Consider the following 25,175-nt stretch of genomic DNA (forward strand, 5'->3'; position numbering starts at 1 on the left):
CAGCTACTGAAAATAATTTTGAAAGCTATCGTATCTTTTGATACAATACATAGTAATAAGCTGGTACCAAACTTTAAACAGTTATTTTTTCTGCCTTCTTAAATACTACTTTTTATCTAGTCATGACAGACTCTTCTTTGATAACAGAGAGTGAATCACTTTGCTTTAAAAAACAATTTAAATCCAAAAATAACTAGCAATATGTTAAGAGGCTGATTTTATTATTTCAAGTTCTTATTATTAAGATTAGTAGTAACTATAACATAATTGATCCTTAGCTTGTGTACTGGAGCACCTTTCCTTTGGTACCTGCTCATCAGTTCTCAGCTCTTCTATACCAGTGGTGCGCAACCTTTTTCCCAGCGTGACCCCTGGGAAAATTTTGATTGAGCAAGGAGGAAAAAAAAATCACAGCCTCTTTACATGCCGCTCCGCTCACCTGCCACTCCACCTGCGTGTATGCCACACTGAAAACAAAAATGGCAGCTGGCCCGGTGCTGTGACCTCCCTCGAAAGACAGCCGCGACCTCCTTGGGGGTCATGACCCAAGGATTGTGCACCAACGTTCTACACCACACTTCCTCCCTCCAGTCCTTCACTCTTTTCCTCCCTTGCCTGGGGTGAGACTTTTTAAAGCAGCACCACCAGCCTTAATTGGCTGCTTGTGTCTAATTAGCCGGTGGTAGCTCCTAGCAAGTTCTAACTGGCCCCAAGTGCCTGCCTGATTATGCTGTACTTACAGTTGGCCTTTTTTTACTCAGGAAAGAGAAAGCTGTTCACTCAAGCTCCAGCATGTCTTCCCTCCACTAGCGTGCAGCAGATGGCTGGTCTGGATCTGTCACAACACATACAGGGTTGTTACATTCTGCTGGCTCCATCTAAGTAGCTTTTTTCCTACTAGTATTACTAAAATGACACATGTAAAACAAGGGCACATGAAGTGAGGTGCATTCTGACTGAACACAATATTGACTGCAAGCCGCTTCCTCTGTATCCAGTCAAGGCACTGCTATAGTTCAACTGGCACAGCCTGAAAATTCTAGGTACACAAGAGCAGTTAGCAAAACTACCCTCTTCTGGAAGACTGTCTTGGTTACCAAAATCTTATGACCCACTGGGGAAGGAGGGCCATAATGGCTATATTAGTGATCATTTACTTATGATTCTGATTCTTGGAGAGGGAGAGGTGGGGAGGGTTTGGTTTGGTTTTTTGTTTGCATTTATTTCCCAGTCACATGCTTACAGGTGTCTTGTCCCTTACATTACTTGCCTTGTAGTACTGCAAAGAGTATTGGTATCCACAACAAGAAGGCAAAGAATTATGTGACCACTGATGTATATTACAGACTAATAAATATACAGGATTCCATGAATAATATTTTTGTAACTGACTCAGTCTTAAAAAGAGGCTATGTAAAGTAATGTTTCTGAAAACTAATAACATAAAGATTCCATGTTGTAAAATCAACATGAATTAAATGTTATGTTTTTTGATAATTAGTACTTCAGTCCAGTCCCTAAACATGTTTTCTGCTTATCAAATATGTATTAAAATATAGTTATATATAAAGTTACTAAAATGGCATGTGCTGCATATGTTAATGTTGAAAATGTTACATTTTAAATTAAATCTGGTCTTGAATTAGGTATGTAGTATTTTTCCTAAACAAATTTTCTATTACAAGTTTTGCTCTTGTTCTACTTGTTTTTCCTTTTATTCCCCACAAGGTGGAATCATTAGCTTTCGGGGTATGGTTAACATACAGATGAAAACATTTAGTACTGTAATAGCAAGAACTGCATGTTGTATTTTAAAAATGAATAGTATTGCCAATCCCAGAAGCTCAAAATCAGGAGCAACAAGGAGGGGCTTCTGGTTTCTAAGAGGGGAAACTGAGGATAAGGGGGGGGCCTATATGTTTGCCAACTTTCCTAACCATATGCCATTGCTGCAAATGGTGTCCAGTCTGGGAAAGTTGGCAACCCTAATTTCAGGGTGTGTATGACTTGAACTGTTCTGGGGACAGCTGAACCTTTAACTTGTCTCCTCTCACTAGCAGCAGGTACAGGTGGTCTCTGCTCTTGTTCTTTGAAAACTCTTATCTCAGCCCGACAAACTCATTATACCACATCTTGCAGAAAATTTATCCCAACAGAATAACATTAGGGATTTCCCAAGAACCATTATACATCTCTGGAGTTCTGCACCATTCTAATTTTTCACAAGAGAAGTGGAACAAATTCCTGTACTGGGATAATGTGGGTTACATACAAAACAGAGTCACAGATACAGCAAAGTGGCAAGCAAAGGGCTGTCCCTGCATAATAATAAAAGTTGCCATCATCTTTTTCTTCATATGGTTGATATAAATGTAGAGCTATAAGCAGAATTTTACATTTAGATGGGTAAGCCCATTGTGTCTGAAGTCCTGGAGGGCATCCTTGTATGCCTCCATATTTGTGAGGTGGGTAATGAGTTATTGGAAGCAGAATTTTACATTTAGATGGGTAAGCCCATTGTGTCTGAAGTCCTGGAAGGCATCCTTGTATGCCTCCATATTTGTGAGGTGGGTAATGAGTTATTGGAAGTTCCACAATCTTCTAATGAAAAGACAGATGAACAAAAAACCAAGCCTGACTATGTCAGTTGCCCAGGGCATATTGCACAGGTGTTAAATCTCACACATCCTTAGCAAGCATGACCAGGATTATAACACTTCTTTAGGATTCACGAGAGCTAGGTTCAGTTCCCTGCTCTGACATAGGCTTCCTCTGAGTGTTCTGGGACAAGTTATTTATCATGAATCAGAGAAGCATAGACCTGGAAGAGACTTTGAGAAGCTAGCCAGTCCAGTCCCATGTGTTGAGACAGGAGCAGATAACCCTAGACTGTCTGTGTCAGATGTTAGTCCAACCTGTCCTTTAATCTTCACCAGCTTCACAGCCTATTTCAGAGAGTAACTATCCTTTTAGTGGGCAAGTTTTTCCCCAAAGTCTGACTTAACTGGCCCTTGCTGAAGGTTTAGCCCATTACTTTGGGCAGTACATTGAGAACAATCCTTTCTGGGTATAAACCCAAGCAAGACATCCTGGGTCAGACAAAAGGTGCATCTACTCTAGGATCATATTTTCTGCCAGTTGCCCCAGAGAAAATGAACATCAAGGGAGAGGGAGGCTGGGGCAACGCGCCGCTTCCGCCTTACCGCGGTGGCCAGCGCACGCCAAGCTCTCTGCCAGACGCACCAGCTGGCATGTGGCCGGCTCCCCGAGCTGCCGGCTCCCTGCCTGCCCACGGCTGGGCTGCCCCCTCCCGCCTGCGCCCCATTGCTGTGCCCCGCCCTCCTAGCGCTTGTCGGGTGCCCTGAGCCCGGGCAGCAGCCGGCCTGATGCTGAGCCCGCGGCAGCGCGGCTCGCACCCCTGTGCCGGGCCAGGCCATCGGCCCCTCCGGCCAGCTCCCTGCTCAGACCGCCGTGTGGGGCCTGCGCCCTGGCTGGGCAGCAGGGGGCGCGCCGCCGCGCAGGGTGTTGGACGAGGAGCCTCTCTTGATTCATTCGCCTTGCGGCGCCATAAGATTGGCCCCGCCTCTTCGCCTTCTCAGCGAACCCTATTGGGCGAGGTCTGGAGTGTCAACCCGGAAGTGGCGGTTAGGTGTTCTCGCCGCACGCTCGCACTCGGGCCGGTTGCGGGGGTCTGGCGCGCTCTGCGGGGGGGGCAATGTGTTCCCGCGCAGGTGGGTGTCCGGGCAGCCCCGGTCTCGCTATCCCGCCCCTGGGGCAGCGCTCGAGCCGCTCACGCCTTTGTCTTGTGCCCGCAGCGCCGGGGCCCGAGGAGGAGGAGGCGGCGATGCCCGAACTGACCGACAGCAGCGGCGAGGAGGCCTGGGAGGACGAGGAGGACCTTGCAGAGCCCCGGGTCCCCTGCCTCTTCTGTGATCGGTTCGTGGCGCGGCCGGGGAGCGGGTCCCGGAGGTGGCGGCTCGGCGCTGGGGAGCGGCTACCTTCGCCCCGCGCTGCTGCTACTAAACTGTTGCTGGGAGCGGAGGGGCCCTGGCAGGCAGACTGGGAGCCGGTGGCTGGCTGGGAGAGGCTTAGGGTTGCACCCCGCCTTGCCTCTTTCCGCGCCCACTTGTCTCCCAGAGCCTGCCTGCCACCTGAGGCCCGCAGCGCCGCCTCCGCTCCCAGCTGCCTTTAGACCAGTGATGGGTGTTCGCAGAGTTGGTTTCTCAAAGCACATATCCTAGGGCGCGTAATTCCTGCGTCTGCCCGTGCCTGCTGATTTGTGGCCAACATACGCGCCGTTTGTGTGCCCCTGTTTCAGTCCCCATCCTCTGTGTCTTGTCTGTTGAATTCCTGTTCTAACGTTTACCGTCTGGTACTGCGTTTTCACCGTTCTTCACTCATTGGGTCTTTGATCTCATTTGGCATGTAGTTGCTATGGTAATAACTTTAGTTTGTGGGTGGGGGATTGTGAGGGATACGCTTTGGCTACGTCTAGACTGGCATGATTTTCCTCAAATGCTTTTAACTGAAAACTTTTTCCGGTAAAAGCATTTGTGGAAAAGAGCGTCTAGATTGCCATGGACGCTTTTCCGCAAAAGCAGTTTTTGCGGAAGAGCGTCTGTGCCAATCTAGACGCGGTTTTGCGGAAGAAAGCCCTGATTGCTGTTTTCCGATCCGGGCTTTTTTGCGCAAAACAATACCGCGTTGTCTACACTGGCTTTTGGCCGAACGGGAGCAGCATAGCTTTTCCGCAAGAAGCACTGATTTCAGACAGTAGGAAGTCAGTGTTCTTGCGGAAATTCAAGTGGCCAATCTAGACAGCTGGCAAGTTTTTCCGCAAGAGCAGCTGCTTTTGTGGAAAAACTTGCCAGTCTAGACACAGCCTTTGAGAAAGCAAGTACATAGTTTGAATCTTGCAGATTTTTTGGCATGAAAAATACAAGAATACAAAGTCCTCTGGGACAAGGTTAGAGTAAGGGAAAATTATGTGGAAAAATAAGATGTTTGTTTTTGTCCCAGAAACACAATCTTTTTACTTGTCATTCCTCAGCAATAGAAGGCGTTTATTTGCATGTGTAATGCTGTCTGGAGTGTCTTATGATTGGCTTGCTTCTGACACGTCCTGCAATAGGCAACAAGTTGTCCTGTGGCACCTTAGAGATTTAACAAAAAATAGATACAGTAGACTGTGTGGACCAGCTCCCACCTGGCACTCTGCGGTTGCTGTCTCTGATGCAGCAGCCCATTTTCACAGGGCACACGACCTCCCTGTGGACAGGAGACTGCTCTGCAGCAGCAATCCCTGTCTGTGAGGGATGTGAGCTTCCCACTGACAGAGGCTACTCAGTCTGCCCGCAGGGTGGTCGTGTGCCCTGCGAACAGGGGCGGCTGCATCAGAGGCAGCAGCCGCCGAGTGGCAGGTAGGAGCTGGTCTGCGGAGGAAGCTAGTTTTTAAATTAGCTCCTCTCACTGATGGACTTCCTCCTGCCACCCCACACTGATGTCTCTGGAAGAGAGGCAGTAACTCAGGGTGACAGTGAGCTCTCTGGGACTGGGGCTGGAAGCGCACTGGCTGCTGGCCCTGCCTCTGGGGACTGTCAAATAGTCGTGTAACCACTAAAATATCATTGTTACATGACTCTTCAATTACATGCTGTTTAATGTCCCTAGCACAAACTGCTGCGACATTGCACAATTAGATTTCATCAATCCAGCACCAAATGTGAACTCCCAGGCTGTGTCTACATAGCATCCCTTTTCCGGAAAAGGGATGCTAACGAGACAAGTCGGAATTGCAAATGCCGCGGGGGATTTAAATATCCCCCGTGGCATTTGCATGAACATGGCTGCCGCTTTTTTCCGGCTCTTAAAATCAGGAATAAGGGATCTTCCGGAAAAGGCTTTATTTTCCGAAAGATCCCGTCTAGACTGGCGCTTTTCTCCGGCAAAGCCCCGAGACGGAAAAAAGCGGCAGCCATGTTCATGCAAATGCTGCGGGGGATATTTAAATCTCCCGCGGCATTTGCAACTCCGACTTGTCTCATTGGCATCCCTTTTCCGGAAAAGGGTGCCAATGTAGACACAGCCCCAAAGTAATAGTCATATAATGGAGTCACAGACAGGGTTGGTTTGTTTGGTTTTTTTTAAGCACTTCAGCTTTCCTAAGAGGCAAGATGAGCTGTACTATGATATAAATGGTCATTTATGTGAAAAGACTGAAAATATTCAGGTTACAGCATGTCCCAAGAGACTGGTCATTCACCCAGCTGGATTTTGATCCCACATCTCATCACAGCTGATAGTCAATTTTATAGGAAATGAAGGGCACAGCACAGACCCTCTAGGTTGATGGGCATGAACTCTTCCTTTGGCCTGGTTAATCCACCTCTCTTAAAGGCAATATCTCAGTCAGTGAAGGAGTGTCTACGCCAGAGCTCAAATAAGCTATTTTGAGTTAATTTCGAATTATAGTGCTATTCCGAAATGTCCCTTACTTGTGGAATGAGGTTTACAGGGACATTGGACTAGTGAGGCCATTATATTTCAAAATAATGGGCTTGCACAAAAGAGGCAGAATTGCTATTTTCGGATACTTCTGATATCCCTAAATAGCTCCACAGTGTAGATGTAGCCTGAGAAAAGTGCTCCCACCAATATAGCATTGTCTACTTGGGGAATTAGGTCGTATGACTATATTGTTCAGCAGTGTGAATTTTTTACCACTGTAACAAACATAATTATACCAATGTAAGTCACTAGTATAGACTTAAGTAAAGATTTATTAGCTAAGAAAAAGGAATGAGAATTACTGAGAGGTTAAAGCAGATGAAATTATACGTACAAACAGGTTAGTTCATTCTGTGCTTCCAAAAGGTAGCAGAGATGTTATAATATTCCAGTTTCTCAGAAATCTTCTAGTGGTATCCAGAATAGCTCTGGGGATCTCTCTTTTTTTTTTTTTTTTGTTTGACTCTTCTGCCTGGTTAAAAACCAGACAATCCCGAGATGAGGATTTTTCCTTGTGTCTATATTTATAGCTGGGGAGGGCAAAGGAATGCACTTAAAATCTTTGATCTCAAGGGCAAAGACCATTTGTTTTCCATGCGCAGGAATTAGCACTTTCTTGTTAAAAGGACTTCATTTTCATTACTCAGACTTCTTTCTTGTTTAATGGGTTATTTAATTACAGTGCAAATGTTTGCATTTCCATAACAGGGTATAGGTAAGTGGAAACAATGCATGTAATGCATGCAATATCCCACCAGTTTTTCATGAAGCTTAAACACTAAAAACATTCTTGTGTTGTGTGTCTTTTGAACTCTACCAAAACACAAGTGAGCTGGTCTGGCCTCTAAGCTGTGAGTTTCTCGTTTCTCAACTGTCCCGTAGGCCTTGGCCAGGGTTTCCGCTTGGCTTATCAATGTCACAATTGGCATCTGATAAATTTCATTTTATTGTAAGGTTTTGATTTTAATGTGTTATTTCTAAATAGTTTGATTATGTAACCGGTGAAGAGGAGACTCTGGGGAAATTTAAAAACCCAAATTCTTGGTTCTTCTGTGTCCTCTTATCTCAAGCACTTTACACACAAAAACTCAACCACAATTAGACCACACAGCTTCATTGTGGTAGGTAAGAAATACATAGACACCACTTAATCCTTTCTATACAAAAATGCATAAACTTAGACAAACTTCACACCTCACTCTAAACAATCTATATTGATAGATTATATCGGGGTGGCCAATCCGTTACAGACGAAGAGCCAAAATAGTGTTGGATACAGTGCAAAGAGCCGCGGGAAAGTAGTTAGGCACTGCCCTTTTAAGAGCCTGCATGTGCAGGCTTCTGTCAGCCTTAGCGTCAGATCTCACTGCGCCAAGCAGCACCCCTGCCCACACAAGGAGAAAGGTCAGGGCAGGGGACTGTGGGTGCAGGAGCCACAATTTTTACTTTGAAGAGCTGCATGTGGCTTGTGAGCCCCAGGTTGGCCACCCCTGGATTATGAGACACAATCTATATGACACTGTTAAATATATATTATCTCTCTTCCTTTTTATCTGTAGGCTCTACATTTCTGCTGAAGATACATTTTCCCACTGTAAATTCATGCATCAGTTTAATATTACTGATATGATCCGTAAGCATGGTAAGTATCGCCTAAATTTTTTTAACTATTTGCCATGTAGTGACATTATTTAAATAAACAAACTGTTGTGGCCCAAGAAAGGAAAATTATTTAAAAAAGCCCAAAAACTTCCCTTTGAAGACTCAGCAAACAAAACATATTTGTGTCTGGGCCATGTATGTCCTACTAAACCTAATAAAATTCCTGCAAAACATTTCTATACTGGGGACAAAAAAAAGAGATTTATCACTACAGCTCTGTATCCGCTATAGACAAAACCAGCTAAGGTAAATTGTTTGTCAGTTACTGCTACTATAGCAGAACACATCTACCCAGGAATCATCCCTGTTTAGTCTTTCAGCTTTTTTCATACCTCCTGCGCTGAGCCATGTCTTATGCTACAGCATTCTGTGATCTGGGAAGCTATCTGAAAATGCCTCAAATGTTTTTCACAGGGTGCAGTCCCATCTACAATTATAATTCTGCTGTTGCCAGGGGACCCATCTTAAATGGCTATTATGACATGTGGGAGTTTAGATGATTTAAAATAGGATCTACCTACATTACAAGTTATGACAGATTTATAGTGTCAGGACAGTAACACTGTAACCAGAACCCTTTTCATGGTTCTGCCATAGTTCATGGTTTTATAATGTAGGATAAACCTCTGTAATTACCTACTTTGGAGAGAGGTGGATGTGGATTGGCTGTGAAGAGAAAGGAAGCAGGGTGGTAGTTGTGGGAGTGCCTAATGAGGAGAGGTTAATATGAACCTGATTTAGGGGGGGGCGGATACTGATGGAATTACAGGCTCTCAGGTACTAAGATATTACAACGGTGGACATAGGAGCTAGATAGGGTGGTATTGAGAGGTATGTGCTGTTCATGAAAGACAAAAATGGATGGTGAAGTAGCATGTATATTAATGATGAGGTAGACTGCAAAGAAATTAGAAGTGCTGAAATAGATACAATGGGATCTATTTGGGGGAAGAAAGTCAGAAGAAGCTCAATGGGATATACTTTATCTGTCAGTTAAAATTCTCCTATTATATCACAGTTCCCAGAATACTTATTTCATTAAAAATATTAGTGGTCCAGCCATAAATTGGAGGACATGTGCTACTAATAAAGGTAGCTGAAACAAAATACAAGACTATGTAGCACTTTTAAGACTAACAAGATGGTTTATTAGATGATGAGCTTATGTGGGCCAGACCCACTTCCTCAGATCAAATACAGGCAGTCCCCGGGTTACGTACAAGATAGGGACTGTAGGTTTGTTCTTAAGTTGAATCTGTATGTAAGTTGGAACTGGCGTCAGCCGCTGCTGAAACTGATCAGTTTCAACCGCGGCTGAATCTGGATGCCAATTCTGACTTACATACAGATTCAACTTAAGAAACCCAGGCGTCCCCAAGTCAGCTGCTGCTGAAACTGATCAGCGGCTGATTCCAGGAAGCCTGGGGCAGAGCAACTCTGCCTCGGGCTTCCTGTAGTCAGCCGCTGGTCAGTTTCAGCAGCGGCTGACTTGGGGACGCCTGGGGCAGAGCAGCTGGGGTGCTACTGGGTTGCTCCAGTAGCGCGGCTCCTCGGCGCTACTGGAGCAACCCAGCAGCACCCCAGCTGCTCTGCCCCAGGCGTCCCCAAGTCAGCCGCTGCTGAAACTGACCAGCAGCGGCTGAATCAGGACGCCTGGGGCAGAGCAGCTGGGGTGCTGCCGGGTTGGTCCGGAGCAGCGCTGTGGGACCAACCCGGCAGCCCCCAACTGCTCTACCCCAGGGGTAGGCAAGAAAAGCCTGGTCTGCTGGGGGGGGCACTAGCTGCACCCCCTCCCCCCCCCAGCAGACCAGGGGGACAGGAGCAAAGCCGCGGAGCACGCCCGCAGCGGGACAGCCCAAGCAGACCAGGGAGATGGGGAGCAAAGCCGCTGGACCCCCCCAGCAGACCAGGGACACCAGAGCAAAGCCGCCACCTGGATTGAGTTTGTAGCTGGAGAGGTTAACAATATTATCTTGTGGGTTGAGGTAGTTGCTGTTGTAGCCTGTAGTGTGGAGCAGTTTAGTAAGTTTATTGTCTTTTCTTTGTTGTAGGGAATAGAAGTGTGTATAGTAGGTTTCTTGTCTGGTGGAACAGAAGTCTTGCAAGGTGTCAGTCGGTGTGGATGTTTGTCTTGAGATGAGACTCTCTAAGTTAGAAATGTCATTCTTGATGGTTTTCTGTTTCTTGTATAAAATACTTATCAGGTGATTGCTTAATTTCTTGGATAATGTGAGGCAGAGTCTTTCACTGTAGTCAGTATAATATGTTGATCTTAATGGACCTAATAAAGGTAGGGCCCAGATAATCTTAGAAGTGGTAGATGTCTCACCAAACCAACAAGATTTAATTAGTAAGTAATGAGATTCTCAAAGAAGACATGGTTCTAGAGAACAATCTTGGTTCAAGTAATCATGAATTAATTCAGTTTAAGCTAAATGGGTGGATAAACAAAAGTAGGCCTGCAATTAGGGCCCTTGGTTTCAAAAGGGCAGACTTTACAAAAGTTAGGGAAGTAGACTTGACTGAGGAATTCCAGGATCTGAATGTGGGGGAGGCTTTGAATTTATTTCTGCAATTTTGATGCATGTTCCTGAAGCCTGTATACCACCAAAGTGTGGGTGGGTGGGGGATTTAGGGGAAAGGTTGCAGACAAAACTAGATGGATAAGGCTCTCAAATTGGTTATTAAGAGAGAGCTTGTAAATAATGAAAGAAGAGCTGGATCAGCAAGGAACACTACCTGTGGAAATAAGGATGTTAAATATCGGTTAATTAAATAGTTGATTAACCTCATGAATTCTCATCAGGTAGTCGATTATTCTGTAGTCCCAAGGGGTGGGGCTGGAAGCCAGGGCACTCTAGCTCCACTCCCAGGGAGTCCCTGCCACCCCGCACTGCTGAGTCTCTCTCAGAGGCAGCAGCATGGGGTGCCAGGTGGGAGCTGGTCCACGAGGTGAGAGTTTGAAACCCAGCTCCCTTTGAGGGCTGGCTGTCTGCCTGCCACCCCACACTGCTGCCTATGATAGAGGCAACAGCATGGGGTGGCAGCAGCCCCTGTCCAGGGGGTGGGCCTGAGCTCCCTGACTCAGTGCAAGCCAGGACTGAGCTGGCCTGCCTGCCCGCCTGGCTCCTAATACACTTAAATGAAAAGACACAGCTGGTGTAGGTCCTAGACCCAGTGCAGGCTGGGACTGAGCTGGGCTGCTGGCCAGCCTGCTAAAAATTTACTGATGGTGGTGGTGGTGGGGAATTACGTGTAGTCCGTAGCATTAACCTGTAAGCTTTTGCTTATCGGTTAATCAACTATACTATTACATCCTTATCTGGAAGGTCAGGAAGTATGGGGGAGAACTGGCAAAAGCCAAGCAGAATTGGACATTACAAAGGACATTTAAAATTGATAGCTTCTTTAGCCATTTAAATGGAAAGAAAACAAAGAGCTTGATAAACTTGTGGAAGGAATGCTATCAGATTGCCTACAATGGCATAGTACGTGTTAACAGCTGTCACGATTAAGTATCTCAGTCACTGTTGGTGGGACACTAGATGGGAAGGGCTCTGAGGGTACGTCTAGACTACATGCCTCTGGCGACAGAGGCATGTAGATTAGGCTACCCGACATAGTAAAATGAAGTGACGATTTAAATAATCGCCGCTTCATTTAAATTTACATGGCTGCCACGCTGAGCCGACAAACAGCTGATCAGCTGTTTGTTGGCTCAGCGCGATAGTCTGGACGTGCGGGTGTCGACATCAAAGGTATTTGTCGACCACCCAGGTAAACCTCATCCCAGGATGTCGTCATTCCCCTTTATTCGGCTTTGGTGAGGCCGCATCTGGAGTATTGTGTCCAGTTCTGGCCCCCCCACTACAAAAAGGATGTGGACACATTGGAGAGGGTCCAGCGGAGGGCAACCAAAATGATTAGGGGGCTGGAGCATATGACTTATGAGGAGAGGCTGAGGGACTTGGGTCTGTTTAGTCTGCAGAAGCGAAGGGTGAGGGGGGATTTGATAGCAACCTTCAACTTCCTGAAGGGAGGTTCCAAAGAGGATGGAGAGAGGCTGTTCTCAGTAGTGACAGATGGTAGAACAAGGAGCAATGGTCTCAAGTTGTGGTGGGAGAGGTCCAGGTTGGATATTAGGAAAAACTATTTCACTAGGAGGGTGGTTAAGCACTGGAATGGGTTACCTAGGGAAGTAGTGGAGTCTCCATCCTTAGAGGTGTTTAAGTCTCGGTTTGACAAAGCCCTGGCTGGGTTGATTTAGTTGGAATTGGTCCTGCCTAGAGCAGGGGGCTGGACTTGATGACCTTCTGAGGTCTCTTCCAGTTCTATGATTCTATGAACATGGGATATGTTTAAACCAGTTTTGTTACCATGCTACATAACTAGTTGAAGGGATTATTCGTCATTAAATTAGTTCTAGCTGACAGTTTGTTCAATAATTCGAAAGCTGCTAAGGTATATCAAAATTGTCATGGGATAAAATACCAGCATTTATACTCAGGTTTGTATCCAAAGACTCTTATTATGAATGCTATGTATGTTGCTGCCTGTCTCAGCAAACCTGGTGGAAAGCTGTTTGCTAAGTGATAGAATTCCCTATTAGATAAGCTATGTTTATGTGTGTTCAGTTCTTAGTGTGTTGCAGATATAGTCTGATGGCTGAATTAAAAAATCTGACTTTTAAGTCCTGAAGAAAAATATCAGAATAATGTAGATTGATTGCCTTAATTTGCAATCTGCTCTAAAGAGTGGGGATGTTAAATACCGGTTAATTCAATATTTGATTAGCCTCATGAATTCTTATCAGTTACTCGACTATTCTATAGAACCCGGGAGGGAATGGGTGGGGGAGACCTGACCACTCTGCGCTGCTGCCTCTGTCTCAGATGCAGCAGTGTGGGTGCCAGGCAGAAGCTGATCCACAAGGGGAGCCAGTTTAAAAACCAGGGTGGCAACAGCCCCTGACCGGGGAGGTCTGAGCTCCTGGACTGGGCACTAGTTGGGACTGAGACAGGCTGCCTGGCTCCTAATACACTTTAAATGCAGAGCTGCAGCAGGGGTAGGTCCTGGACCCATCGCAAGCCTGGACTGAGCCGGGCTGCTGGCCAGCCTGCTAAAAAACTTACTGGTAGAGGGGAGGGAGAAAACGTATATAGTCTATAGCATTAACCGATAAGCTTTTGCTTATCGGTTAATTGACTACACTGTTACTTCCCTACTAAATGGTAAGGTACACTTCTGGAAGCACTGGGCAATTGAACAACTTAACATTTGTGCTGTTGTAAAATGTATGATTTTGTTACATGAGCTTTTTTCTTTTTCAGCACTTGAGTTTTATGGATACATTAAGCTAATAAACTTTGTTAGAAGGAAGGTAAGTGGACAATTTATTTAATTTATTTTTGTATGGGGGAAGACACTGAGCTTTTACTGTATAATTGTACATTATTTTTCTTTAGAAATAAATAATTGTGGAAATTGGTTTAAAATTTTAGTGAATTTATGCAATGTGTGAGCTGCTTAAGTGGTTTTTAGTTTTAATTTGCAAAATCCACATTAAATAAAATGTAAAAAGATTGATTCATTCCAGGCAGTGTTTCTAGTCTCCCATAACATTCAAATAATTGTCCTTCATGTGGTTGTGCTGCACATTGGGGTTTGTGGAAATTACCTACCAGCCTGACTACAGCTGGAGTAACAGCAGCTGCTCCATCCGGTTTAGGGAGGGGTTTCCCTGCCACTGGATCTGTCTGTGCAGGTAAGATGGGTAGACAGTGAATGGTTACATGCAGGCTGCTACGATATCACAGGCAGCAGTGTGGGGGTAGCAGTCAGCTCTCCATATTGAGGCAGTAGGCAGGACCCAGCTTCAAAACCAGCTCCCAGCACGCACTGGCTTCCAGGGAGCTGGTTTTGGGTGTGTGTAACCATGTAACTGCTGAGTTTTTCAGTGGTTACACATTTACACAATTACTTGCATTTTAACATCCTTACTCAATAGTATTGCCAGAGAATGGAGCTTGCTCCCTTCTAATTTGGTTGTTTCAGGCCTGTCTCTGTTACAGGTTTATATTGATACCAGGATATCTGGTTCAAAGATGTAGTATAGCAAGGACTGCTTCAAGTCCCTGAATACACTACGACTTATTAACATATTACAGCCGTGGTCAGCAACAGGTCGATCGTGATCGACTGGTCGATCGCAAGGCCTTGACCAGTCGATCGCAAGGCATCCTGTCCGCCCCGCCCCCATTTCCCTCCCACCCCCGAGAAGCCCCACTACGTACCTCCAGTGAAAATGGAGGTAGTGTCGGCTTCCCGGGGAAGGACAGAAGTCCTGCAGCTTAGCGCCACTTCCGGCAATTCCGGAAGTAGTGCTAGCTGCTCTGCCGGGTGTACTGCGGGAGGGAACATCGGCTCCCTGCACCGCACAGGAGGGGAAAGTCAGCCCCAGGGGAGGCGCACGCGCGGGGTTTCCCTGCGCCGGGGGGGGGGTCAGCCCCGAGGGAGGCGCGCGCGGGGTTTCCCTGCGGCGGGGGGGGGGGGGCAACCCCGAGGGAGGCGCGTGCGCGGGGTTTCCCTGCGCCGGGGGGGGGGGGGGTCAGCCCCGAGGGAGGCGCGTGCGCGGGGTTTCCCTGCGCCGGGGGGGGGGAGTCAGCCCTGAGGGAGGCGCGCGCGCGGGGTTTCCCTGCGCCGGGGGGGCGGGGAGTCAGCCCCGAGGGAGGCGCGCGCGCGGGGTTTCCCTGCGCCGGGGGGGGGGGGGGAGAGTCAGCCCCGAGGGAGGCGCGCGCGCGGGGTTTCCCTGCACTGGGGGGGGGGGGGGGGAGAGGTTGGCCCTAGGGCAGGCGCGCGCTGGTTTCCCTCTGGGGGGGGGGAATCCTGGGAGGAGGCAAATACAGGGGATTCTCTGCCCCCACTGGCATCCCAGCCTCCACGCCCCAGCCACAGAATTCGGTCCCCACTCCTCTGTCCCCACTCTCCAAACTCTGTCCCCACTCTCCTGCCCCCAGCTACAGAACTCTGTCCCTATTCCTGTCCCCACTGGCACCCTGTCCCCAGCTGCAGAAACCTCTCCCCTGCCCTCCCAGCACCCTGTTCCCTCTCCCCTGCCCCCACCCGCAGAACTCTGTCCCCACAAAATGTATAATTATAAATGCTTCATTTTAGATTTAAATAGCATGAATAAAAACCAGACCATTTATTTCATAACTATAAACACGTGATTTTAATTTTATACATCACATAATTTAAAAATAAACTGTTTATCAGAGTGTGTAAGTAAGGGCTGGGGATAGCAAATGATGGACAGGAGGAGAATAGAGAGGGCGGGGCTTCAAGGAAGGGGCGGGGCGGTAGATCTTCGCCTGTTCGGAGATTTAAAAAATGATCTTGGGTGTAAAAATGTTGGAGACCACTGTATTACAGTGAAACCTTTGTTATCTAGCACTCTGTTAATCAGAAAACTTTAACCGGCATTGCTCCCAGCCACAATACTGTCACAACTTCAGGTGCACAGGCCTGGCTTGGTTAACCATGATTGGCTTAACAGTTTTTTATTTATGAAGTACTAATCATCTTTAACTCAAAACAGAAATGTGAGACCAACTACCTCACACTACAAAACTACCAATATTAAAAACTTGAGTTTTGCTATTATTGTCCATTGGCTTTTCCTAGGTTGATGGGACCCTCGGATAACTGGAATTTTTAGATAACTGGGATGCCCTAATCCCTGAGTGTGCTGGATAACACAGTTTTTACTGTATTACTTTCTCCTGATGCAGTTTAGTTTTAGCATGGATGGAGTCTTATACAACCTATTGTTTTTGAGACCTGTCATGCCCAGGCATATTTTCATCTTCAGGTTGCATAGATTAGTTTGTTACAACTTACTATTAGTCTTGTGTTTCAGATGGAGAAATGAATGTTTTGAGCCTGATTTTTTCTCCCCTTCCCTCCGGCCCCCTCAAGATAGCTGAACATACATGGCTAATTAGAACTGTAGGGCTCAGCATTTTACAAAAAGTGGGCCCTAAATGACTTGCTACAAGTCAGTTGACGACAGAGCCTGATTTAGAATCCAGGAGTGCCCTTCTCCACTCCAGCAGTTCTCAGCCAAGACTCTGGGATCCTCTGGGGATCCCCAACCAGGGCTGGCATTAGACACAGGGACCCCAGGGCAGACAGCCAAAGCCCTGCTGTGCAAGGCTGAATCCTGGGACTCCAAGCTCTGCCACTTGGGGCTGAAGCCAAAGCCTGAGCTACAGCTTTGTGAGGCCTTCTGTGGCATGGGGCCCTGCTTGGTAACCCTTACAGCCACTCCTGGCTTTTATATTCAGATAAACAGTTGTAGAATAAGGGGGCCTTGGAGTTGTGGGGGCCTTGGAAAGAAAACGGTTGAGGCCCTCTCCTCTGCTTTTTTGGTCACATTGCTAAGTAATGCATCTCTCTCGGTTTTTGCTACAAACTTATTTTAATAAGTCATTTAGACACTCCTAACCCAGGTGATTTTAATGATGGGAGAAAAATGAAACTAATGATTTGTCTTGTAGTTTACTTTTAAAACAAAGGTCTAATGATTTTAAAGAAACTTGTTTCATATACTCATTTAACTTTCTCTTAGAAACCAAGTGCAGAATACTTGAATTCTCTCAGCAGCCCACTGCCTTGGGAAGAAGACGAATACTTGAAACCAGAGCTAGAAGATGATCTCTTACTTCAGTATGGTAAGACTTTTCTATCTGAGCATAGCCTTGCTAGAGAAAGAAGTGTATTTACCTCTTTCATAGTTTAGTTAGTGCAGTCCATCTGAGACAATATTCCGAGTTGCAGATGGACCAGATTTACATTTCCCAGGACAATGTATTATCCCAAATCTTTGAGTGAAGTCATCTATGAATATTTTGTATCATAATAAGGAGATTGGGCAACAGTGTCACATTTAACTGTAAATATTTATGGAATTTCCATTCTTATGCTGCAGCAAAATATCTTTGAATATTATATTCATGTATTTAAAATCTGAACACTTACAAATAAATGTTAGAGGTAGTAATCTTGTCATAGAAACTATTTCAGATTGGTTGTCTTTCATTAAGTAGATATTGGGATAGAGAGTACGCTTATTAAGTTTGCAGATGATACCAAACTGGGTGGGGTTGCAACTTCTTTGGAGGATAGGGACATAATTCAAAATGACCTTAGCAAGTTAGAGAAATGGTCAGAGGTAAACAGGATGAGGTTTAATAAAGAGAAATGCAAAGTGCTCCACTTAGGAAGGAACAATCAGTTCCATACATACAAGATGGGAAGTGACTGTCTAGGAAGGAGCATGGCGGAAAGGGATCTAGGGGTCATAGTGGACCACAAGTTGAATATGAGTCAACAGTGTGATGCTGTTGCAAAAAAAGCAAATATGATTCTAGGTTGTATCAACAGGTGTGTTGTAAGCCAAACTCGTGAAGTCATTCTGCCGCTCTACTCTGCACTGGTTAGGCCTCAGCTGGAGTACTGTGTCCAGTTCTGGGCGCCACATTTCAAGAAAGATGTGGAGAAATTGGAAAGGGTACAGAGAAGAGCGACAAGAATGATTAAAGGTTTAGAGAACATGACCTATGGAGCCAGGCTTCACGAACTGGGCTTGTTTAGTTTGGAAAAAAGAAGATTAAGGGGGGACATGATAGCGGTTTTCAAATATCTAAAAGGGTGTCACAAGGAGGAAGGAGAAAATTTGTTCCTCTTTGTTTCTGAGGACAGGACAAGGAGTAATGGGCTTAAAGTGCAGCAAGGGAGGTTTAGATTGGACATTAGGAAAAAATTGCTAACTGTCAGGGTGGTCAAATATTGGAATAAATTGCCAAGGGAGGTGGTGGAATCTCCCTCTCTGGAGATATTTAAGAACAGGTTAGATAGACATCTGTCAGGGATGGTGTAGACGGAGCTTGGTCCTGCCTTGAGGGCGGGGACCTGGACTCGATGACCTCTCGAGGTCCCTTCCAGTCCTATTATTCTATGATTCTATAAGTATCCATCAAATACAAGAATACTCTATGATGTACAGCTGTGTTTTATTTCCACCTTGGTGTTCTGATTTGGCTTTCTCTCTCATGACTTATATTTGTGTTACTTGTATTCTTCCTTCTTTGTGCCAATACAATTTTGTCACTCACTTGGTGAATCATTCCTTCACTTAAATTACAAGATTTTTAGGGCAGGGGCCATGTCCTCCCGTGTTTTTACAACACCTACCACAAGGATTGGCAACGTATGGCTCATGAGACAAATATGCCTCACTAGGGAGCCAGCTATGGCTCTTCTCGAGCCTTAACTAACCCCTCCCTAGCTTCCCCCCACAGCAGGGAACCTGCACTGATGCTACAGCCTTAGGACCCTTGCAAGATTGGAACGCCAGTGGTGACTTCCTGTGAGAGAGAGGAGAAATCCCCAAGCCTCCCCACCAGATCAGGTGTGCGGGAAACAAGCAGAGTGGAAAAATGACTCTGTCCCTAGCACATGGGCGACAAGTGGAACCAAAAATGGCTCCATGTGTACTGCCATTCTGCCCCCCTTCCCCAAGAAACACTTCCTGGGGGCTTCCCCTGCAAATCCTTCCTTCCAGTGAATGGGAGCAGCAGGAGGCCATGTTATACAGTGCCTGCAACGTGGCGTGAAAACACGTAAGTGCTCCCCCACCCCTATCTGCCCAGATTCTGCACTCCTACCCCCTGCCCAGACACCCTGCACTCTGGCTGGCCAGTAGGATTGCCAGATGGTTTCAACAAAAATATCAGACACACTTGTCATTACATCACAATCTACATTACATCTTATTTAGAAAAAAACGGACACTTATATTTTCTCATTTATATTTTCTCAATTTGTTTCCCGAGCAGAAAGCTCAAATACTGGACTGTCCGGTTTAAAACCAGACACCTGGCAACCCTACTGGCCAGACAGCCTCCCTTCAGCCTGCTCCTGCACCCTGCCTCCCACCCAGACCTCGCACCCTCACCCCTCCTACATCCCACCCAGATCCTGCACCTCCATCTGTATCCTATTCACTGGCAGCCCTGTCCCATATACTTAACCCCTCATTTTTGGCCTCACCCCAGAAAGCAGGGGCCCCACAAGTCCCTTATCTTGCTCTGCTCCCCGAGCCATGGGAAGCAACGTAGGTAGAAGGACATGTTGGCTGCCGGCATGAAGCCTCTCTGCTCCCAACCTTAGTGGGCTGAGGGATGCAGCTTGGGAAGCAGCACGGGCTGAGGGATGTACAGGCTGCAGGCACAGCTATATTGTTTGGGAGACCGTAAAATTTTAAGAGATTGAAAAGTGGTTTATATGCTCAAACAGGTTGGGAGCCACTGATGTAAACTTCAAAGAAATGTGCGAAAAGATGCAGCAGCACAAATCCCATTAAATAAAGTCTGCGAGTACAATGTTCCATTTATGATATTAATCATTATGGCAATTATCAATAATATAAAGTTGTATATTTTCATTCATGCAAATGGGCATTCTTTTACCGCTCTTTGTTGATCACTTGGTTTGAATTTTTATGTAGTTTGGCTTTTTGGTTTGAAAATGTTGCTGACCCCTGACCTAGCATGAGGGGGCTCCAGTCCTAATTGGAACTTTCTTTATTGTATTAGTACACAAGTTGGGAATGGCACATTGTTTTCTTTTCCTAACCAAGTGATAGTTGGGATCTTTGGATATATTGCCGACTTGCAGTGTGATCCTTGAGCAAGTTGCCAAGGGTCAGATTTCCAAAGGTGCTGTGTATTTGGAGTGCCATTTGGAATTAGAGGCGCTGAGCGCTTTAGAAAATCTGTGCCATTTAGTGTCTCGTTTACTTCTAGAGGAAGCTGCGATGTCGCTGTTGAGCCACTGAGGTAACCTCCAAGCTGCTTGACAAAACCTAAATAAGAGGGCTCTCCAAGTCTTCAGGAGCAATGTCCTGTGCTTCGTGACAGCTTTTACCAATGGCTTGTCATGGCCTTATCATCCACTTCAGTCCTGTTCTGTGACTCTAGTTATGCTTTGCATCTCCATTGTAAATTTATGCTGGTTTCTAGCATGTTCCATGAGTGTGCATGCTCAGGGTGTCTCAAGGCAGTTTTTCTCCTTGCATTCTCCTCCTGAATCTTATATTGGGGTCTGCTTTTAGGGAAGGGATACTGATTTTTGTTTCCTGTTCTGATTGGTGTGGAAGCATTATTTTCCCCTTCCTCTGACCCTAACCAGTTCTAGATTTAGGTGTGGGGACATTGTGGGATCCCAGTGCTGATGGCCATCGCACCCCAGGCTCTGCTCTTGCCCCAAGCTTTGGTCCCAGCCTCATCCTCCTCTCTTCTGTGGCTCCTCCCTCCCCCCAATCCTCCTTCATCCCAGACCCAAGGCTCAGTCCTTCCCAGCTCTGGGAAGAAGGGGCACAGGCAGGTCTAAAGGGATGCTGCAAAGTAAAAAGGTTGGGGGCCACTAACTTTCAGCACCCCCATTGTAAAAAGTGTTCCAGTGCCACTGGTTCTAGCAGATCTATTGCTACAGCTCTAGCCTTGTGCTGAGTCATCCTCCCCCCTCTCCTGCTCAAATGAGAAATGATGGCCAAGGTATTATGTTAATATTTATGAATCCTACTTACCTATGGATCTCAAAGCATTTAACATTTTTATTAAGCCCCACAATAGCCCTGAGGGGTGACTTTGAAGGGCTGTGAATATATTGTTTATCATATAGTGAAGGTTGAAACTCTGTGGTCAGACAACATACGTGGTCCATCATAGTTGTCTCTTAATACTTGTAAAAAGCTGAAGCACAGTGGACCAGGTACGAGCCGGCAATCAGCTGTCTCGGCTTGCACCTGGTTCCTCCCTCCCCACCCCCCGCCCCCTACGCTTCTGCTTTCTAAATTTATTAAGAGCCTGCCTGGAGCTAACCCCTTTGTGGCTCTGCAGTTTCCCCTGCTTTTCAACTAGTTGATGGAATTTCCATCGACTAGTTGATTTAATGCAATTTAACATCCCTAGTAGGAGCAGACCCGGAGGCCGGCAGCAGAGGGGCTGACATTTACATCCCCTGATTCAGCAGTCTTGTTCAGGACTTGTTGGGTCCCGAGGAAGTCATGAATATTTAGACAACTTTGAAAAGTATTTTTTTTTTTGTTTGAAAAGTAATTTTTTAGGGATGTTTTATTCATTCATGTTAAGTGTTACCTTGTTCTGCAAGTAATCCTATCCATGGAAATAATTATAGAATAAAGTACTGTTTAATGCAGTGTTTCCCAAATGTTTCCCAAAATAAGGTTCCTGCGAAAGAATTCCATTACAATAACATTTTATGGTTTAAAAAAAAAATGTTGTACACACTAAATGTAAGTTTTGTTTTTAAATATGTGCAGTTAAACTAAATGTTGATCTCACGACCTTGTTTAGCATTTGTTTATTATTATCCTTACTTATTTGTGGTCTACTTTTTCAACTCATATATAAGACTGTTGTTAGGGGTTCCACAAAATTCTTTCTGGTTATGTCTACACTGGCACGACCTTGTGCCAGAGCTATGCAAATGAGGCTAAGTGTGGAATATCGCCGAGCCTCATATGCATATATAATGAGCTGCCATTTTGCGGAAGAGGGTCTTGCGCAAGAAAGAGCTGTCTACGCGGCCCCTTCTTGCGCAAGAAAAACCCTCTTGCGCAATGCCACTACGCTGATTATTTTCATCAGTGTAGTGGCATTGCGCAAAAGGGTTTTTCTTGTGCAAGAAGGGGCCGTATAAACAGTTCTTCCTTGCGCAAAAGCCTCTTCTGGAAAAATGGCGGCTCGTTTGTTTGTTTGTTTGTTTGTTTGTTTATATATATATATATATATCTATATATATATCTATATATATCTATATATATATCTATATATATAAAATGCAAATATTCCACGCTTAGCCTCATTTGCATAGCTCTGGAGCAAAATCGCACCAGTGTAGACATAGCCTCTAGGTTTAAAAGGGTTCTGTGGCCAAATTAAAATTGGGAAACACTAGTTTAATGAATTAAGGCAGAGGAGTCAGGCATTTAATTTATCCTCTATATATTTATGCACATCTGTAATTAGGTAATGCTGTCAGTTGACAGTGATTGACATTTGTTCTATTTCATTAGACATAGAAGATCTTTACGATTCTACAAACATTTCATACCCCAATGGGTTAACTGATAACACAGCAATCTTTGAACAGTTGAAATGTGCAGAACATAGAGCAAAGCTTGCGGAAACAGCATTAGCAAATGCACAAGAAGATCTTCAGAAAATGAGGTAAGGCATTTTTGACTGAAGCTTTTTCTGAAACAGTTGGCAGAATTCTGGATGGTAGGCAGGAATATATTCATGTAGTACTAGTGGTCAGCAGAAACATAAACTGCGGAAATTGTAAATTAAAACTAATATGTTGTGCTATTTGTGTGTTTCATCTCTTTGCACATGTGTCGATTGTGATGTTTTAAAAATATTACAAGTTAAAGCAAAATGTCTAGACAGAACTCCTGAGTAACTAAACAGATTTCTTCCCCTTCTTACTCCTGCTACCACTCCCACTCCTCAATAGGAGGATCAAATTCCAGTGTTGAGGAACCCCATTGCAAACTTCTTTCCTGCCACTTCTCCGCTATCTCAAAACTCATCTAGGGAGTACTATCAAGAATATTTCAGCTGATCTTCACTTTGTGCATGTTGACTTTAAATCATGAAGTTTTGCAGTATGATGGTGATGGAGGTGCAGCTGCACACACACAAAGGGAGTTCAGACTTTGTTGGGTCTTCTGGCATTTATGAAATCCTGCTCAACTGTTAGTTCAAGATGACAACAATGGCCACTCCAGTTGAAGCAGTCAGAAGCATTGGAAAGATGGAAGTATTTAAGAAGTTACAGTTGCTGCCTGTTAGCACATGCAAGTAGAATCCTGAGACTCTGGGAAGGGACTTGGAGGGGTCATCTAGTCCAGTGGTTCCCAACCTTTTTTATACCACAGGCTGGCAAACGCGTTCACAAACTTTTGGTGAACCGGTAACATTTTATTTACAGATTATTTATGCAAATGAATGTGAATATGCAAATAAAATGTTTCCATTCCATGACGGATCAGAGTTTGCAGATATCTCCAATGCTAAAAAAAATTCACAGAAAGAATTCCCCTCTGGCTGCTGGGTGGGGCAGCCCCTCCCCCAGGGGCGACTGCAGATGGAGGGGCACAGATAGGGGCACCTACAGGGGCAGGAGGCATTTGGGGCACCCTATTTTGCAACTTTAGAAATTTTATCAAGGGCATTGGAGCGGGTGCCCCCAAGTGCTACTACCAGTCACCTCTGCCCTCCCTTCCTCCTGTCCTATGGGGTGAGGGACTGCCATTGTATCTCCCCCTTCCCTTCTGTACAACTCCTGCCCTGTGTCTCCCCTTTCCCCAGCCAGGCTGCTCTTGCTCCCACAGTCTTCCCCCCAGCCTCCCCTCCCAGCATCCCCCCCTTTTCCCTCCCTTCTCCAGAGTTTCCCTCCATTGCTCTCCTGCTCCCATTTGCCCCATAAGTTTCCCCTGAGTTCCCCCCAACATCCCTTCAGTGCCTTCTGCGTTTCCCTCCTGCCCTCAGTTCACACTTCCCTGTTTCCCCTTGTTCCCCTTATCTGCCCCTGCCCCTCTTCAGCCCCCTGATGACCCTCCAGGGCTGGCTCTCCCCACCCCACACATGCTGGGAGCTGGCAGCAGCTTCCCTGGGCCCCAGGCAGGGATTGCAGCAGCTCTGCTGGGAGCTGCCTGGGGCCAGTCTTCTCCCCACCCGTAGCCCTGAGACTCCAGGGTCCTGCTCCCAGGAGGATGAGGAAGAGGGTGTGTCTTACCTGTCCCCCAAGCACTGCTTGCCCTGGGGTAGGAGCAAGGCTAGGCTGGGGCTGGCTGGGCTGGGGGTGCTGCCCTGGGAAAGACTCCTTGGAGCGGAAGGACCAGCCCACCTAGAGATTCCCCCTCCCGGCTGCAGCCTGGGCTCTGGGGGCCAAGCAGCAGCAGCAGCCACTCTGCCCTCCCGTCAGGACTCAGGTATCTAGCCCAGAGTATGCCCCAGAGTCTCTGTGAGCAGTGGCTACAAGTCCTCTCTGCTGTGGGGGCCGAGCCCAGTTTTTGCTTCTTACTTGCCTGCTGCTGCCATTGGGCCCTAGCTACACTAGGGGGCTTCAGCTCCTTCCCAGAGTCCCTGCGTGCTGTTGCTGGGACCTAGAGCAATACCCGCCCCTGCACTCGGCAGTGTGCCGTGGCCCTGCAGGCAGCGGTCCATGGACCGACAATTTGGAAATCACTGATCTAGTCCAGTCCTCTACGCTGATAGTAGGACTAAAAATTGTCTAGACCAGTGGTCCCCAGCGCAGTGCCTGCAGATATCATGGCGCCCGCCGGTGCATTTATGTACACCCGCCAAGTGACCAGGGCCGGCCTGAGACATTCTTGCTCCCTGGGCGCATGGTGCATGCACGGTGCCGCCCCCACTTGGCCCGGCAGCCCCAAAAGGTTGGGGACCACTGGTATAGACCATCCTGGACAGGTGTTTGTGAAATCTCCATGACTGGAGATTAGACCACCTTCCCTAGATGATATATTCCAGTTCTTAAGTATCCTGACAAGAAGTTTTTCCTAATGTCCATTACTTAAGCCCATTGGCTTCTTGTCCTATCTTCAGCAGTTAAGGAGAACATTTTAACTACCTTCTCCTTGTAACAACCTTTTATGTACTTGAAAACTGTTAGTGTCCCCCTGTTTCCTTTATTCCAGAGTAAATAAACCATTTATTTTAAAATCCTTCCTCATAGGTCATGGTTTTCTAGATCTTTAATCATTTTTGTTGCTCTTCTCTGGACCTTCTTCAGTTTGTCCATACCTTTCCTGAAATGTGGCACCCAGAACTGGACACAGTAATCCAGTTGAGGCCAGTGCAGAGTATAGTCGAAGAATTACTATAGGTATCCTG

General features: G+C 46.2%; 1 protein-coding gene and 1 long non-coding RNA gene across 2 annotated transcripts in view; one reads left to right on the top strand and one right to left on the bottom strand.

The window, feature by feature from the left end:
* Positions 1-8,595, bottom strand: part of LOC142829175 (uncharacterized) — a 59,725-nt gene extending 51,130 nt beyond the window's left edge. Inside the window, exons 1-2 of the long non-coding RNA XR_012903564.2 lie at positions 8,502-8,595; positions 741-835 (exon numbers count right to left, since the gene is read on the bottom strand). This is a non-coding gene — a long non-coding RNA (uncharacterized LOC142829175). The remainder of the gene's footprint in view (positions 1-740; positions 836-8,501) is intronic.
* PRMT3 (protein arginine methyltransferase 3) overlaps positions 3,579-25,175 on the top strand; it is a 111,634-nt gene continuing 90,037 nt past the window's right edge. The window contains exons 1-6 of the mRNA XM_075927736.2: positions 3,579-3,731; positions 3,816-3,936; positions 8,067-8,149; positions 13,500-13,549; positions 16,799-16,901; positions 22,331-22,484. Of these exons, the coding sequence (XP_075783851.2) occupies positions 3,716-3,731; positions 3,816-3,936; positions 8,067-8,149; positions 13,500-13,549; positions 16,799-16,901; positions 22,331-22,484 (527 nt within the window). The 5' untranslated portion in view covers positions 3,579-3,715. The remainder of the gene's footprint in view (positions 3,732-3,815; positions 3,937-8,066; positions 8,150-13,499; positions 13,550-16,798; positions 16,902-22,330; positions 22,485-25,175) is intronic.

Source organism: Pelodiscus sinensis, chromosome 5, assembly GCF_052426305.1.
Source record: "Pelodiscus sinensis isolate ZL-2025 chromosome 5, ASM5242630v1, whole genome shotgun sequence".
Taxonomy (NCBI): Eukaryota; Metazoa; Chordata; order Testudines; family Trionychidae; genus Pelodiscus; species Pelodiscus sinensis.